At 45.6% G+C, this 15551-nt stretch overlaps 1 protein-coding gene across 1 annotated transcript; it reads right to left on the bottom strand.

Annotated features, from left to right (window-relative positions):
- Positions 1 to 844: 844 nt before the first annotated feature.
- On the bottom strand, positions 845 to 7240 carry LOC123460705 (mannan-binding lectin serine protease 1-like). Its single transcript, XM_045149179.1, has 5 exons — positions 7090 to 7240; positions 6304 to 6489; positions 3574 to 3641; positions 1347 to 1446; positions 845 to 1035 (listed from the first exon to the last, which is right to left on the bottom strand). Exons 1-5 carry the CDS (start codon positions 7238 to 7240, stop codon positions 845 to 847), a joined length of 696 nt encoding a protein of 231 aa, XP_045005114.1.
- Between the last annotated feature and the right edge of the window lie 8311 nt (positions 7241 to 15551).

Genomic DNA, 15551 nt, shown 5'->3' with positions numbered 1-15551 from the left:
AACCCAATAAAATTTTTGTCTTTGGGTTACTTTGGCTTCAACTCATCTCATCAGAGAAAATATGACTTCATTGGATCCTAGAATGTCAGAGCCAGGAAGGCCCTTTGAAATGAGAGGAAAGGAGTTCCACAGGAAAGCTGAGGGAAGATGTCTGACTTCCCCACACACTATTCTGTTTTTTGTCCTACTTCTCTCAGCCGCTCGTATCACTTCACGCCTAATTGTGGGCACAATTATGTTGTTGGGTGGGCATAGCATAAGCTACAAACCTTATTCATTTTACCTTTGCACGGAAGGAAACCTGGGGCTGAGGTTGACAGGGTTGTATGTGGGGGCGAAGGAGCATGGAAGATTAGGGTGCAGATGAAGAAGATGGTCAAGGGTGGAGGAAAGTCATTTCACTAATCATCCCTGAGACCCAGCCAGATGTTATTAGATAACTTCATCTGTCTGGTAGATACATGGACCTTCTGTCAAGTCACATTTCTGGGACACCTAGGTTAAGCTCTTTGCATTTATTAAATAATTTCTCCTTTGTCATATTTTGTGAGGTAGGTAAGGTGTGTCACTCCTATCTCTCATGGCTCAAGAAACAGGTTCAAAGAGATGAGGTCAGCCATCCAGCATTGCAAAGCTCCAAGTGGTGGAGCCTGGATTCAGCCCTGTGTTCCAATCACACTGCTGCTTTGCCTGAGAACAGTGCATGAAAAGAGGGCAAGGATGCTCCTGATTGCTCAGGACTGGGGAGCTGGATGAGGGTGAGAAGGGTAAAGGGTTGGGGATGGAAAGGCTGCTTGCATTAGTTGACCATCCCCTTCTGGTGAGCAACCATGACAGGAGGAACTTAGTTCCTCACCCCAGTGACTTTCTGGATCCAGTCCTTGTTGTGGTAGATATCAGAATACACTCCATAGCGGTCTTTCTTCCCACAGTCCTCTCCCCAGGACACTGTGCCCACCAGGTACCACTGGCCGTTCTTTTTATCCTGGGTCACCATGGGGCCACCAGAGTCGCCAGCACAGGCATCTTTCCCCCCTAAACAAAAAAGAAGGTGCAGATAAATTAAAGCGCCCCTTTCCCTGGCTCAGACCAAAGGAGACCTTCTCCTCATTTCTGTCTTGTAGTTCAGAGACGTGGACACAAGAGGGTGCAGCAGACCATGGATCCAAACCTGTGCTCTGTTGCACCAGGCCAGACCTCAGAGCCTAAGGTGATTACAGGAAGTGTTGGTTCAGGAAGGAATGGTAGAAATTCCCTAGCTCTCACCTCTTTGGAGTCTCCCACTGCTGACTGTGAACCATCCCAGGCTGGCAGTAGCCATGTTACATGGCAGCGACTTGACTCACCTTCCTTCTCCCCAGCACAGACCATGTCCTTGGTCACATTCTTCTTCAGCAGGGCATAGGCCTTCTGGCAGGTGTCAGAGTCAACGATTGGGATTTCAATCTGCAACACAAGGCTATCGTTGGTCCCCACTCCTGGCTGGGGCCATCTTGTTGTTCTCATAGCCCTGGAAGCAGCCTCCATCATCCTCATCCTTGGCCTCAGGCAGTGCTCCGTGGTAAAGTGAAGGAACACCTCAGTGTAGAACCCGGAGATTCATGTCCTGCTCCAGCCTCAGCTGCGAACTTGCTGTGTGCCCTTTGTCAAGTGCTTGTTACTGTCTGAGACTCAGTTCTCACATTTGTAAAGTGGAGAGCATAATACTTAGCTAGCACATGCATTATCTCAAGGGTGACAATGTGTGGGAAATCTGTGGCTAGTTTATACATACTTCCTCTATCACTAGTAGGAGCTCAGCCATGTGATTTAACTTCTATTTCTTTGACACTAGAGACTATGACCTAATCTGAAAAATGAAAAGCCACGGTAGTTGACATACTGATTACACAGAGCTGTACAGAGGCAACGGTCAATGCTCCATAAGGTGGTAGATATCAAGTACTATATAAGTATTGAATATGTTAGGGATTGTCACAGCTTCCTCTGAAGCCAGCATTTGCTTACTATTTCTCTTACTGGAGGACAAGCTCCTAGACACTGGACCTGTATCTAACTCATTTTTCTCTCACATAATTTGGACCATAGCAGATATTCAAGAAGTGATTTTTGAATTGAGGTGACAATGATACACTAAGTAAGTTAGTATGATTATTAGTGCTTGTGCTCAGTATGGGGCAGATGGTAGAGTAAAAGAGGAAACAAATGAGTCTTATTCAGTCAAACCAAGAAATGAATGGACCATGTGTCCAAAAAGCACATGTTCTGTTGGCTCTTGTTAATGGAGTAGACTGTTTTTGGGCCATTGCTGTCCTGGGAAAGTGGGGAGAGGAAACCATGTCATGAGGACATGCTTTTAGCACATGGTAGGGTCTGTGATTAAACTCTGCTCATCACTCCAGTATCATTTAAGTGACACTTCCTTTGGGAAACTGTCTTGAGCCCTCAAGATGAGGTCAGATCTCCTGTGGCACATCTCAGAGCACCCCATCCTTCTTCATCGCTTTTGTCGCATCTGTAACCAATTCCCATCTGTCCCAATAAATCGTAAACAAGGAGCTCAGGAGTCAGATCTGCCCTTCAGCCCTTCCACTCCCCATCGACGAGCCAGTACACAGGAGACAATAACTACATACCTATGGCCTCATGAATGAAGCAATGAATGGTTGCAACACATCCGCAGATTTTTTTATTTTAATCTCAATGAGTTTTTTTTTTTAATGTTTCCAACTCTTTCAATTTTCTTTTCCTTTCTTTTTAATTAAGAAGAAACTTCGCATGGACACATCCTTCCTCCCTGCTCCCATTCCAGTGAGGGCCCTCCTCAGTGGGATTGCTGGTATTCCCCATGGGGTTGTGGGTTATGAGTTGTGAGGACACCAGTCAGTCATTGTGGGGGAGGAGAGCAATATATCCATAATTTTAAGTTATGCCCAAATGATACATGTTAGAGAATCTTGAAAGCAGCTGTGTGATAGAATTTGGTGATGTTAGGATCAGGCAGTGCTTAGAAGTTTATCTAAGTTGCTCCTGACTTTGCACACCTGAGATTGCAACCTAGAAGCTAGAGGCCAAAATGCTTGTTTCATATAACCCAATAAACTAGTAACTGCCACAGCTCTTTAGGCCAAGTTCAATGTTCTTTTTGGAAATGAGGAATGTGAACTTCAAGTTCAATCATCAAGCTTGTTCCCGCAAGGACTGTCATTCTCAGAGCCTGATCCATTCTTGCTAATGTGGCATGAAGTCTTCATGGTGTGCAGATGAATCATGACCCTGTAGGGTGTCCAAACCTGCTGTGTTTTGGGAGAATTTCCATGTTCCAAGGCTTACATGAGCTACCACGGACACCAAACAATATTTAGAAACCTGAGGTCATGACCACTAGAACAAACATATTGAATTTTCTAAGGCTCAGAGTCCCATTCAATTTTGGAGGTGACTTTGGCCCCTTGCCTCTTTCTCATATTCCTTTCCCCAAGCCTCCAAATCTAATGTACAGCAGGAAGACCCAATTCAGAGCCAGCATGCCACTGTTTGCAGGATATAAACAGGATATAAGTTGAACTTTACCTCCATCAGGTTCTCTGGAAACCTCTGCAAGAACTGCTTCCCCCAGCCACTGACAATGACCATGGTGCCTGGGGGAGAGAAGACAGTGAGAGAAGACAGAGGCTGTCTGGGGTGGGCCTAGGGCTGCCCCTGGCAGCTCTATCCTCCTCTGCTGATGGAGGAAGGGCTGAGTTTACTACTTAAGAGAAAAGCGGCAAGTGGGAAGGACGGTGGGAAAGCTGCTGGGTTGGAGGCCATTTATTTTTATGACGTTATCTGATTATTTATGTATGTTTCTCCCCCAGCTAGCAAAGAATCTGGGCTCTGTGAGAGCTGTAGTCTCACCTATCTTGTTTCCTATTGTATCCCACAAAACTGGTGGACAGGAGCTGCTCAGTCAACAATCCCAGCCTCCTCAACAAACATTGTAAATCTTTTCTCCTCATCCCTTCCCTAAGCCTCAGACTCCCTGTCCATGCCATGAAGAGGCTGTACTTGGCAGTCTCTAACATTAGCTCTCACAGTAGAGAGGCTGGCAGACCTGGGGGCAACGTGGAAGTGGGCTGAATGCTAATAGAGTGAATGTGCTCTTATTTGATAAAGAGACTGGAGACTGGTAGAGTACTGGACTTAGAGTCAAGAAAGCAGGACACGGGTTCTGATATGCTTCTCGTAACCTGTATCTTTGGTGAGTTATTTTGCCTTGCTGAGCCTCAGTCTTCTCAATTGTAAAATGGCACCACAATGCCGTCATGCAAGGCTTCCATGAGGAGTAAACAGGTTAATGCATACAAGGAAACTGACACACAGTAAACCCTCAGTACCTACAGCCAGCTCTACAAGTACCTTTTTTGTTGGCTCACTTCCCTTGGACATGTCTCAGATTCCATCTCAGCATTTTTTTTTCCTTCTGCACATTGATCACACTCTGTCTTATTTATTTATTTATTTATTTTTATTTTTTCGACACTAGCGGCCAGAAAGGCCTCCCTCTCACCCATCGCGTAATGCATGTTCGTGTGGAACCTGGCGCTAAAACATTCTTAGATGACCTGCTTCTGGGTCAGGGTTTCCTACATAGCAAAGCAGCTCCCTCACCCATCTCATTTTTTTTTTTTTTTTTTTTAATGAGGTAGGGTCTCACTCTAGCCCAGGCTGACCTGGAATTCACTATGGAGTCTCAGGGTGGCCTTGAACTCATGACAATCCTCCTACTTCTGCCTCCCAAGTGCTGGGATTAAAGGCATGCGCCACCACGCCCGGCTCATCATTTTTTATAACATCCATAAGCTACCGAAAATAAATGATGACATGGCACTGGTGAATTAGAACAAAAAGGAAGCCAACTGGAATAGGTTGGCCTCTAAGTCTCTGTTGGACAATTTACATTTATTTTATTTCATATAAATACAATCAGTTGGAGAGGTTCTGTGTCTAGTTTAGAGGTAAAGGGGCTGAGCCTTAATGAGGTTAGGCAACTTCCTCAATATAATTCATTTAGAAACCACCAGTCTTGACATCTCCATCATACTCCCCAGTGGCTGAAAGACTATAGTAGAAGAGGTGGCTGAAAGAGAAGAGAGAAAGAAAAAAAGAGGGCTTTGGAATACTGTCCCCCTGACACAAACTGGTAGTTGTATTCCTCACCTGTGGCTATTGTTTCTTACACAAGGCCTGCATAATGTTGGGCCCATCTACAGGTTGTCATGGATGATGGAGGTGGGCACAAAAGACATTCAAATAGAAGGAAGAGTAGGAAAGAAGAGGGTGTTCAATGGAGGGGGATGTGAGAAGTGTGGGAAGGGACTATAACAACTTCTAAACATAGTTGTATGTTAGTAAAGAAGATTATCTTCTAAAAAATTACTATATTCTGGGCTGGAGAGATGATTTAGCCCTTAAGGTGTTTGTCTGCAAAGCCAAAGTACCCTGGCACATCTGGAGCTCACTTACAGTGGCTAAAGACCCTGGCTTACCCATTTTCTCCCTCTCTAGCTGCCTCTTTCTTGCTCTCTCTCTCAAATAAATAATAAATAAAAATTTTAAAGTAATATTATATTCCAAAAAGCAAAGAATATACTAGCCAACAGATTTGAACTGTGTTGGTGATTAAGCTACCTCTCAGCTTCAGTCTTGTCCTTCTACGCTTTATGATGCTGGGGGTGACATCATGAAATGATAATTTTTCTTGACTAACTGGTTTCCTGAGACCAGGAGACGCTTTCGTGGATACTGGAAAACTTACTGGTTCTTCACCCCGGTAGAGACAACTGGTTTCAGCCATTGTCCTTAAAACATCAGTGTCTTCTATGGAAGTCTTCTGAGCTCTAGCTTCTAAGGGGCCTTATGGTAAGCTACTGGGCTCTATAACCCTAGCCTCTGACTCCTGTGCCCTTTACCCTGTGCTACATGTGATGATCTCTTCCAGTAGGTACCACATTCCCTTCTCAGCTTTTTCCCTTTATTTGTTTAGTTCATCAATACCTTGTGTTAATTCTCCTAATAGAATCAATAATCAGGTGTTCATTTTTCTATCCAGGCCCTTAGGTTTGCTTACTTATTCTTCTTGACACTACTTGTGTCACCTTAGAACCAGTTCCGACCTTGCTGTTTCAGGGGAGGCAGCTGCACAATCATATGCTGTGAGCTGAGGTGTCTCGCCAGGGCCTCACCAGCTCTGAAGCACTCCTGACTCAGGTCCCAGCATAGCAGACCCTGCAGAGGTGGGATCAGTGATGGGGGTGAAGGTACCTTCCTGTGAGGGTTCCTCAGGCAGACAAATAGGCATCACAAAGTTATTTAGCTTTGGACCCTCCAACAGCTCCACCAGACCCACATCGTGTTCAAATGTGCTGGGGTTATACAGGGGGTGGAGGATGATGTTCTTGACACTAAGGTATTGTTCATCTTCATCTGATCGGCGCCTCCAGTGCTTGCCTGGGCAAGAAGAAGAAGGTGCGTGAGACATAAGGGCAGTGAGGAAAAGGCAGAGCCTTGTTTCCTGTCAGCCATGGCCTCATCTGGAACCTGCTCTAACCCTTTCACTATCCATTACCCACCCTCACCCAGAAATCCTTCCTACCTGCCATTCCCCACATATTCTTAGGAGTTCCAACCTCTGATGATCCCATTGTTTTAGAATACTTTTTTCTAATGTCTGTTGCCACTGTTCAGTCAATAAAGTCATCCCTCAGTTGCTGGGTCATACATTGCCTCCTCCATCAAGCCTCAAAGGTGGGTACTTCAGTCAGAAGATTTTTTTCCCCTATGGATAATTATGACTTAGAACATATGGCTTTCTACCTTACAACAGATCGCTCTGTGGTGGCTTTGTCCCTTTATTAGACTGTAAGCTTCTTGTGGGCAGAAACAAAGTGTTAATTATGTATCCTGTATTCATAGACCCTGGCAGGGAATTCATCTGAATTGAGCCAGTTGGTCTTGATTTTATAAAGAGCCTTTGAAAACAGTAGCAGTGGAAGAGCCCTATTCCCTAAATCATAACTGTCTGTAGGAGTCGCCTTGGCCTTCACTCACCCATGATGATTTTGAAGTCAGAAGGGCTGAACATATCCAAGTTGTGTAAGGTTGGGTCCTCTGGATCCAGTGGCTGGTGGAGGCAGTGGGCAGCGGTCACAATCCAGTTGGAGCCTGGAGAACAGAACACGCATGCACACGTACACACCATCCTGCACTGTCTTGTCCTGCCTCCCACTGTCTCGAGCTAAGGGCCTTAACACTATTCCAGAGCATCCTCCAAGTCCCTGCACATGTCCACTCTTTTACCATTGCTTTCATGGTCCCAAGTCAGACACTCACATGATCTTCATTTGAAGATGAAGAGGTAAGCTTATGATTTCAACTCCCCATTTCTTTTCTTTTTTTTTCTTTCTGAGATAGGGTTTCATTCTAGCATAGGCTGACTTGGAATTTACTATGTAGTCTCAGGGTAGCCTCAAACTCACAGAAATCATCTTACTTCTGCCTCCCAAGTGCTGGGATTAAAGGCCTTCCCCACCCTGCCTGGTTCAACTCCCTATTTCAACCCAAGCCAGGACTGAACATTTTAAAGAGGGTTTCTGGGAACCCTTAAGTCCATGGCATGGGTTAATACCAGATATCCCAAAGTGAGTCTACCAAACTCTGTGTTTCCTAACTGCATCTCTAGCTTTGCTTCTCAAAGTGTGGTCCCCGGGACCACCAGCATTATCATCAGCTGGGAATGTCTTAGTAATGAAGATTTCTCAGGGTCCACCTGTGATCTATGAAATCAGCCTATACTTTTGAGCAAGACTACCAGATAGATCCAGTGTACATCAGAGTTTGGTGAGTTACTGAGACAAATGGGCTGTAGCTAGCTACATGACCTGCACATTGGAATTCACTTGGAAATAAGAAAGGAAGACAGTACTGGGTGGGGGCCTACATTCGAGCTATTGGGGTTATGAAGTGTGAAGCCCAGCACAGACATGATTTAAAGGTTCTTCAGGCAAGGTGGCTATAGCTGCGGTTGAGAGCCCTGGTCAGATCCAGTTCTCCCATTTGTAATCAAGGACCACAACCTTCAGGAAGGAAGTGTGGCCAGTGTCACAGTCGGCTGGTTGTACCAAGTCTCTTGATGGGTGGCCTAATGTGCTTTCTTGGGTTTTGACTGTTTTCTTCCTCTGCACTGATATGTTCCTGCTGTTTGTTTAATGGCCAGGCTTCTGGCCTTCCTTTCTGTGGCGCCGACAGCCAGCTCATAAATAGTTGAGCCCTGGACATCCCGGGGGTGGGGATGAGGAGAGCTGAGCAGAAAAACACCAAGGGGGAAAGAACTGCTTGTACAAGTTGTAGTTCAGAGTCAAGGGCAGAGATACTTTTACAGAGTAGCTTCCAGCTCCACTGAGCCCTCTCAGATTTAAAGGTTCTTCAGGCAAGGTGGCGGAATCTAGGGTTGAGAACCCTGGTCAGATCCAGTCCTCCCATTTGTAATCAAGGACCACAGCCTTCAGGAAGGAAGTGTGGCCAGTGTCACAGTCGACTAGTTGTACCAAGTCTCTTGATGGGATATTTACTCATCTTCTTTCCCACCCCTCCACCCAGACATTTCTGGTACCTTGCTCCTGACCAGTATTGTGCTTTAAATGCAAAGTGTCTCCCATAGGCTCATATGTTTGAATAGTTGGCCCCCAGCTAGTGGCACCAACTGATAAAACTGTGGGTGGAACCTTTAGGAGGCAGAACCTTGCTGAAGGAAGTGGGTCACCAGGGAGTAGGCCTTGAAGTGTTATAGACCAGCCCCACTTTCGGTTCCCTCTCTGCTTCCCAGCTGAAATGCGATAAGCCAGCCTTACATTCCTCAAAACTGTATATCAAAACAATCCTTTTCCTTAAATTATTTCTGGCCAGGTATTTGTTGACAATAACAGGAAAGTAACTAACATAGCCAGAGCTTGTTGGATTGATTTCTCATATGGGTAAGGCGGGCCTAGGTACCCAGATGAGGTGATCCCACCTCAGAGCTATCTAGACAGGCACAGGGGTATGCCCTGACCTGCGCAGATGAAACTTCACCTCTGAGCTCTGCCAGTTTCTGGACCTCAACTCAGTGTGGACGCTGAGGTGGTGTGCCTCTCCTTCAGTCCTTCAGCTCTTTTCAGCTCTCTACCCTCACCTACCCATTCCTCCTTCCATCACACACATCCTAACAGGAAAGAAATTATGTATCCAGGCAGCTGTGTTCACTGTCAAAGTATGAGGAAGCTCTTAGCTGGGCTAAAGGTCGAGAAGCGAACTTCAACTTTCAATAAAGAATAAACGTGCAATCAATTCCAATACAAAATGAATATTAATGACTTTTAAATTAAATGTTTAAAAACCTAACTAAAGGGCTGGAGAGATGGCTTAGTGGTTAAGTGCTTGCCTGTGAAGCCTAAGGACCCTGGTTCGAGGCTCGATTCCACAGGACCCACGTTAGCCAGATGCATAAGGGGTGCACACATCTGGAGTTCGCTTGCAGTGGCTGGAAGCCCTGGTGTGCCCATTCTCTCTTTCTATCAGCCTCTTTCTCTCTCTGCCTGTTGCTCTCAAATAAATAAATAAAAATAAACAAAAAATTAAAAAAAAACTAACTAAAGTGTTAAAGCAATGGGCATGTAGTTCACCTTTTGTTTGCTTTGCAACTATTAGAACTGTCTGAAAAGCAGCTTGCTCTCCTTTCTACGTACCCTATGGCTCCCCATTGCTATCTCCCTGACTTTCTGTTTCTTCCCATAGTGTGTCTCTTCTCTCTTGGGTAGTTCAGGCCCTACCAGTCTTTCTTCTCCTGGTTGCACAGTCCCCGTCCCCCCTTTTTTTAATCTTTTATTCTATTGTCCGTTCTCTCCCTTTTTTTTTTTTTTTTTTTTTTTGGTTTTTCGAGGTAGGGTCTCACTCTGGTCCAGACTGACCTGGAGTTAACTCTGTCATCTCAGGGTGGCCTTGAACTCATGGCAATCTTCCTACCTCTGCCTCCCGAGTGCTGGGATTAAAGGCATGCGCCACCACGCCCGGCTTCTCTCCCTCTTATTTTCTAGGTCCCTCTCATGACTCTCTGCATCTCGTTCTGTCTCGTTCTGTCTTTGACCCTCTCCTTCTGCTTCACTTGCTTTCCTTCTCTTTCTTGGTCCCCTTCCATGCCTTGCTCACAATGGACTGGCCAGATGTGCTCAGAAATCTACAGAAGTATCCAGGATAAGATATAAGGTCCTGCAGGGTATGGTAGCACAAGCCTGTAATCCCAGCAAGGCTGAAGTAGGAGGATTGCTGTAAGTTTGAGGCTCCCCTGGGACTATGTAGTGAATTCCAGGTCAGCCTGGGCTACAGCAAGACCCTACCTCAAAATAGATAAATAAATAAATAAATAAAATAAACAAAATAAGACAACAACAAAGATGCAAGCGCCTAATCATACATCCAAGGCCCTTTTAAGTCTGCCTTCCCTGACTTCTGCAGGCTACTCTACTGGGTTGCCTTGATCTCCCAGCTCTGGCCCTCCACACCTTTGTGCTTCATGAATATACCTTGGGCTACCATCCCTACTTGCCAGTCTGTCCTAAGATCCCAGAACTACCAGGACCCGGGAAGCGTTCTATTACTAATGGAATTAGAATAGGGACATATGTGTCGTGGTTCCAGCTGAGGACTCTTTCTTCCACACTGTCATCTGGGCCCCGGATACTGCTGTGGACAGTGACTCCCAATGAGGAAATCTTGGCCAGTCTCCGGAAGAGGGACGGGACCCTTAGTCTTCACCCTGATTCCAACCCCTGGAACTTCACCACTCCACCTTCTCCTTACCTAAAAGACTGCCCCCACAGAAGGGCTGCCCATTTACTTGGGACAGCATGGCAATCCAGGGAGTGGTGCCCTTCTGGGCCGGGCGTCCGTTGAAGATTCTGGAGATCTGCTTCCGGGAGAACTTGGGGAGACCACACACTGCAGCCAAGGGAGGGAGGGAGAGATCACATTCTGGGCTCCACCCTTCCCACTGCTATGGTTAGCAGTTCATCACTATTTGAAACACCTGTTAATACTGGATCTACAAGAATCCATTACCCCCCCCCCCACACACCCCCACACAGAATAGCATCCTGACTTTTCTTAGGGGTCTGCACTTTCCCCATGCTTGGTCTAGGTAGCTTGAGTGGGACTGGCCTCACTTCTAGTTTCAGAGGTCGAAAAATGTGACCAAAGTTCTAGATCCCTGGTCACAGAAAATTGCTCAGAGATGAGATGTGACCATAACCAGGACTGATTGGAAACTTTTGCTAAACATAGTAGAAAAAAAAAAAAAAAGAATTGTTCTCTGCTAGGGTTGCTGAGCTGTTGGCCACAAAACCAGATCTGCACCTATCACCTCATAGCCAGTCTCTTGAGAATACTGCTGTGGGCGCAGAGGAAGAGAGAACTGAAGAATAAGGAGTGCAGCAAGAGAGGCCATATTCTATGGATGTCCCTCAACTGATGAGTGGATGATGAAGGTGTGGCACATTTATGCAATGGAGGTCTACTCAGCGGTAAAAAAAAATGAAGTTATGAAATTTGCAGAAAAATGGGTGGACCTGGAAAGGATTATACTAAGTGAGGTAACCCAGGCCCAGAAAGCCAAGTGCCACATGTTCTCCCTCATATGTGGATCCTAGCTACAGATGATTGGGCTGCTGCCTGAGAAGGAAAAACTCAGTAGCAGAGGCCAGTAAGTTAAAAAGGAGATATAAAGGGAAGAGAAAGGAAGGGAGGAGGGTACTTAATAGGTTGATATTGTATATATGTAAGTACAATGATTGAGATGGGGAGGTAATATGATGGAGAATGGAATTTCAAAGGGGAAAGTGTGTGGGGGGAGAGAGGGTATTACCATGGGATATTTTTTTATAATCATGGAAAATGTTAATAAAAAAAATTAAAAAAATTGAATTACAAAAAAAAAAACAAAAAAAAAAAGAGAGAGAGAGAGAGAGAGGTCATATTCTAGTGCTTGCGCTCTTTGATAGAAACATATCCAAAGCTTTTTGGTGTGGCCTTTTTGAGTATGTGAACCTATAAATTCTCCCTCTCTCCTTCTCCTCCCTGTTTAAAATAATATTTATTTGCAAAAAGCGAACAAAAGAGAGAGAGAGAGAGAGAGGGGGAGAGAGAGAGAGAGAGAGAGAGAGAGAGAGAGAGAGAGAGAGAGGGGGGGGGGGGAGAAAGTGAGTATGGGTACACCAGGATCTTTTGCCACTGCAAACTGCAGATGCATGTGCCACTTTGTGCATCTGGCTTTACCTGGGTACTGGGGAAATGAAGCCAGATTGTTAGGCTTTGCAGGCAAGTTCCTTAAATGCTGAGCCATCTCTCCAGCCCTTCTCCTCCATTTTTATTAGCTTTCTCATAAACAAAAGAATTCTATTAAAGCATCCACATGCTGCATCTGCAGGGGCCTTTTAGCCTAAGGCTTTTCTCAGGGCCGGTGAGGTGGACACTCCCGCAGTGAAGGTCAGCCTGCTCCATCCTCTGACACTGACAGCCATCTCCCACTGACAGGTTCATAGGCACATACAGCTGAATGCTGGGAAATCGTCCAGTGCATTCATATCCCGTGGCTCAGAAAGCTATGCTAAGGTCTAGAGGATGACTTGGCTGGCAAAAGTTATCCTATGAGTTGCTGGCAAGACTGTAATTCTGGGTCTCCTGACTCCCAACTCTGGGCTTGTTTCATGTTGAGGAACACCACTTACTCATAACACTGCCCCCTCCCCCCCTCCACTCTCCCTCACCCTTCTGGATCTACGCAGGATCTACTTCTAACAGACATGGTCAAAGCTTTTTCATCCTGAAAATCAGCTTGTTCCCTTTGATTCCACAGTCTGTCCTTCTCTTCCAGTCAAGCTTCTGCAATGAGGAGAGGACACTCAGTCTGCACATTCTCCCCTCTCCTCTGGAGCTGGACTTACAATAAAGTACCATTTGCTGCTCACACTTGGAAATAAGGCAGCCATCAGACTATTGAATAGACCTATATGCACGGGTGGCTTTGGGCCACTTAGGAACTTCAACAGTGATGTTCACATATGTGAGGGGAGATTTCCTGCAAACACGCCTGATATGTTCTCCATTCTTACTGACTCTTCTTGTCCAATGGCCCCTTCCCCCAAGCACTGATGCTGGGGCATCTGTTGTTTTAGGTGACGGAGAGGTAGCCTTTGACTTCAAAGAGCAAAGCAGAGGGCTGGAGAGATGGTTTAGTGGTTAAGCGCTTGCCTGTGAAGCCTAAAGACCCTGGTTTGAGGCTCGATTTCCCAGGACCCACGTTAGCCAGATGCACAAGGGGGCACACATGTCTGGAGTTCATTTGCAGTGGCTGGAGGTCCTGGCATGCCCATTCTCTCTCTCTCTCTGTCTCCCTCTGCCTTGTTCTCTCTCCCAAATAAATAAATAAAAATAAAATCTAAAAAAAAATCAAAGCAGAATCAAGGTCTGGAAAGACAAACTTTCATTTGAAGTTAGGCATTGTGAATAAAAGATTTGTAGCTTTTTATAAACCAATGCCTGGAGAACTGAGCATAAAACTTTTACTGTAAGCCAGAGAGAGAGAGAGAGAGAGAGAGAGAGAGGGAGAGAGGAAGAAATGCTAGGGCAGTTTCTAGACTCTCAGAAAATAGTTAAAGCCTTTATGGGGCTCAGGCAAGGCTGAAGGAGGGGAGAAGGCAGGGAGAGAAGATGGTAGGAGAGAGATGTTCAAGAAGAACATAAATGGAAGGTAGAGGAAGCGAGTGTTAGGCATTTACACAGGGCAGACAACCTCTCCCTGATACTCACTCAGAGTTGTGTCCTGCCCAAGGAATGCCACCCCAGGGGCATTCAACTTCACTTGGACCTTCTCTCCTTGACTTCTGAGGCATTATCTCCTTGCTTTGAATCATTTTTTTCTTGGGATTCTCTTTTACTTATGCCTTCTACACTAGTGTTTGCGTTGCTCAGCCCTTGGCTTTCTTTTCTGCAAATTTCTACTAGATGACACCTTGTACACCCACGTTGTATCCTATCTACTGCTGAGGAATCTCAAACTGTGCCTTTAAATGTGCTCTGTCCTCCAAGCTTCACCATCCACTCCTGACTATGTAACTGGCTTGCTCACTCACTCTTCAGACTCAGCGGCGGTAAGCCCCAGACCTCAGTCTCCACAGGTCTTCCTCCCTTGCGTTGTATTCCAGACCTTGGCTAATGTCTAAGTACATGCTTGTTCCTGCCCTTTCCTTCAACCTCTAGATCCAATCAGTCATGGAGTTAATGGTAAATTACTGGGAGGAGTAGGGCATTGCATCTCCCCTCCTGCATTTCACTGCAGTGTGTCCATATGTCACAACATAAAGTCCTCATAGCTGGAGGATAATACAAAACAGAAATGTAAAGTACAAGTCAGGCTAGTTTTAGACACCAGTGGTATATGAGCCTTCAGAGTGCATGTAGGAGGAGGGTTTAAGTTCTCAGTAGTGTAATAAGCATGACACAAAACCAAAACACAATACGAACCCCAAACAAAGGCAGAGCATGAGCGTGTTCCTTGGAAAGCCTCCATTCTCATATCACCGTGTTTTACCTCCTGTATCCTCATGTGCACACTGTCTCTAGAGATACCCGTGCACTGTTTCAGGAGATTCCTGTAGTGCAAGCTCTGATGAGTGTACCACTAGGTGGATTTAGACGGCCTTGTGTGCCCTGTCCAAGCCCTAGGTCTGGTGGGGGTTTTCCTGTGTCTCACCACGATGCTTGCAAAAGGTCTCCATGGCTCCCTCCCTTCCTCCTTGCTTTCCCCAGCATGCTGTTGAATTCAGAAGTTCCGGTATGGGAAACACTCAGCAATCTTTATTTTTATTTGACACTCCAATGTGACTCTAACACATGCTGCTTCTAGATGATCCATGAGCACAGGATGGAGTCCAGAGTATGGATTTAAGCTTCTTCCCACTCCAACTACGACCAGCTTTCCTCCTTTGATGCCTTTGTCAACTCTAGCCCTTCTCTCTCACTTCCCTGTGTGTCTCAGAAGACTTTGCCAAGCCATTCACTTCCCCTTAAGCTACAAGGAATCATGCTCTCTTAATTAAGTTAACATAAAACTTAAAATCTCATTCTTGCTCTGTCATTCAGCTCCTTTGGACTATGTAAGAGCTATATGCACATGACCTTGTCTTGCCTGCCAGTGTGAGCTCTTTGAACCAAAAGAATTGAAAGAGAAAAGGCTTATACTGTCTGAAGAGCAACCAGAATAATAAACCCAGGGACTTAAATGGCATGTGCTAGAACAAGGACACTCACAGCCTCTGATGAAAATGCATCAATGACCAATGACCACCCCTTTTCCTGTCCTTGGATGAGGTTCACATGCCAGAAGTTTTTTCTATAATGGGGGACAGTTGGACTAAATAAGGGACCAATTTCTCTTCAAAAGGTTCAAAAAGTTTTAAACAACAAGCAAACTCCCAAACCAAGGC

Source organism: Jaculus jaculus, chromosome 5, assembly GCF_020740685.1.
Source record: "Jaculus jaculus isolate mJacJac1 chromosome 5, mJacJac1.mat.Y.cur, whole genome shotgun sequence".
Taxonomy (NCBI): domain Eukaryota; kingdom Metazoa; phylum Chordata; class Mammalia; order Rodentia; family Dipodidae; genus Jaculus; species Jaculus jaculus.
This window is presented reverse-complemented; position numbering and strand designations above follow the sequence as displayed.

Bases quoted from the DNA above. Each gene is read 5' to 3' on its own strand.
- LOC123460705 (XM_045149179.1), bottom strand. From the start codon at position 7,240: ATGGTGTGTACGTGTGCATGCGTGTTCTGTTCTCCAGGCTCCAACTGG. The intron at 3,642-6,303 runs GTACCTTCACCC...TCTCTCCCCCAG, and splicing joins TGAGGAACCCTCACAGGAAG to GCACCATGGTCATTGTCAGT. The intron at 1,447-3,573 runs GTAAAGTTCAAC...CTTGTGTTGCAG, and splicing joins TTCCAGAGAACCTGATGGAG to ATTGAAATCCCAATCGTTGA.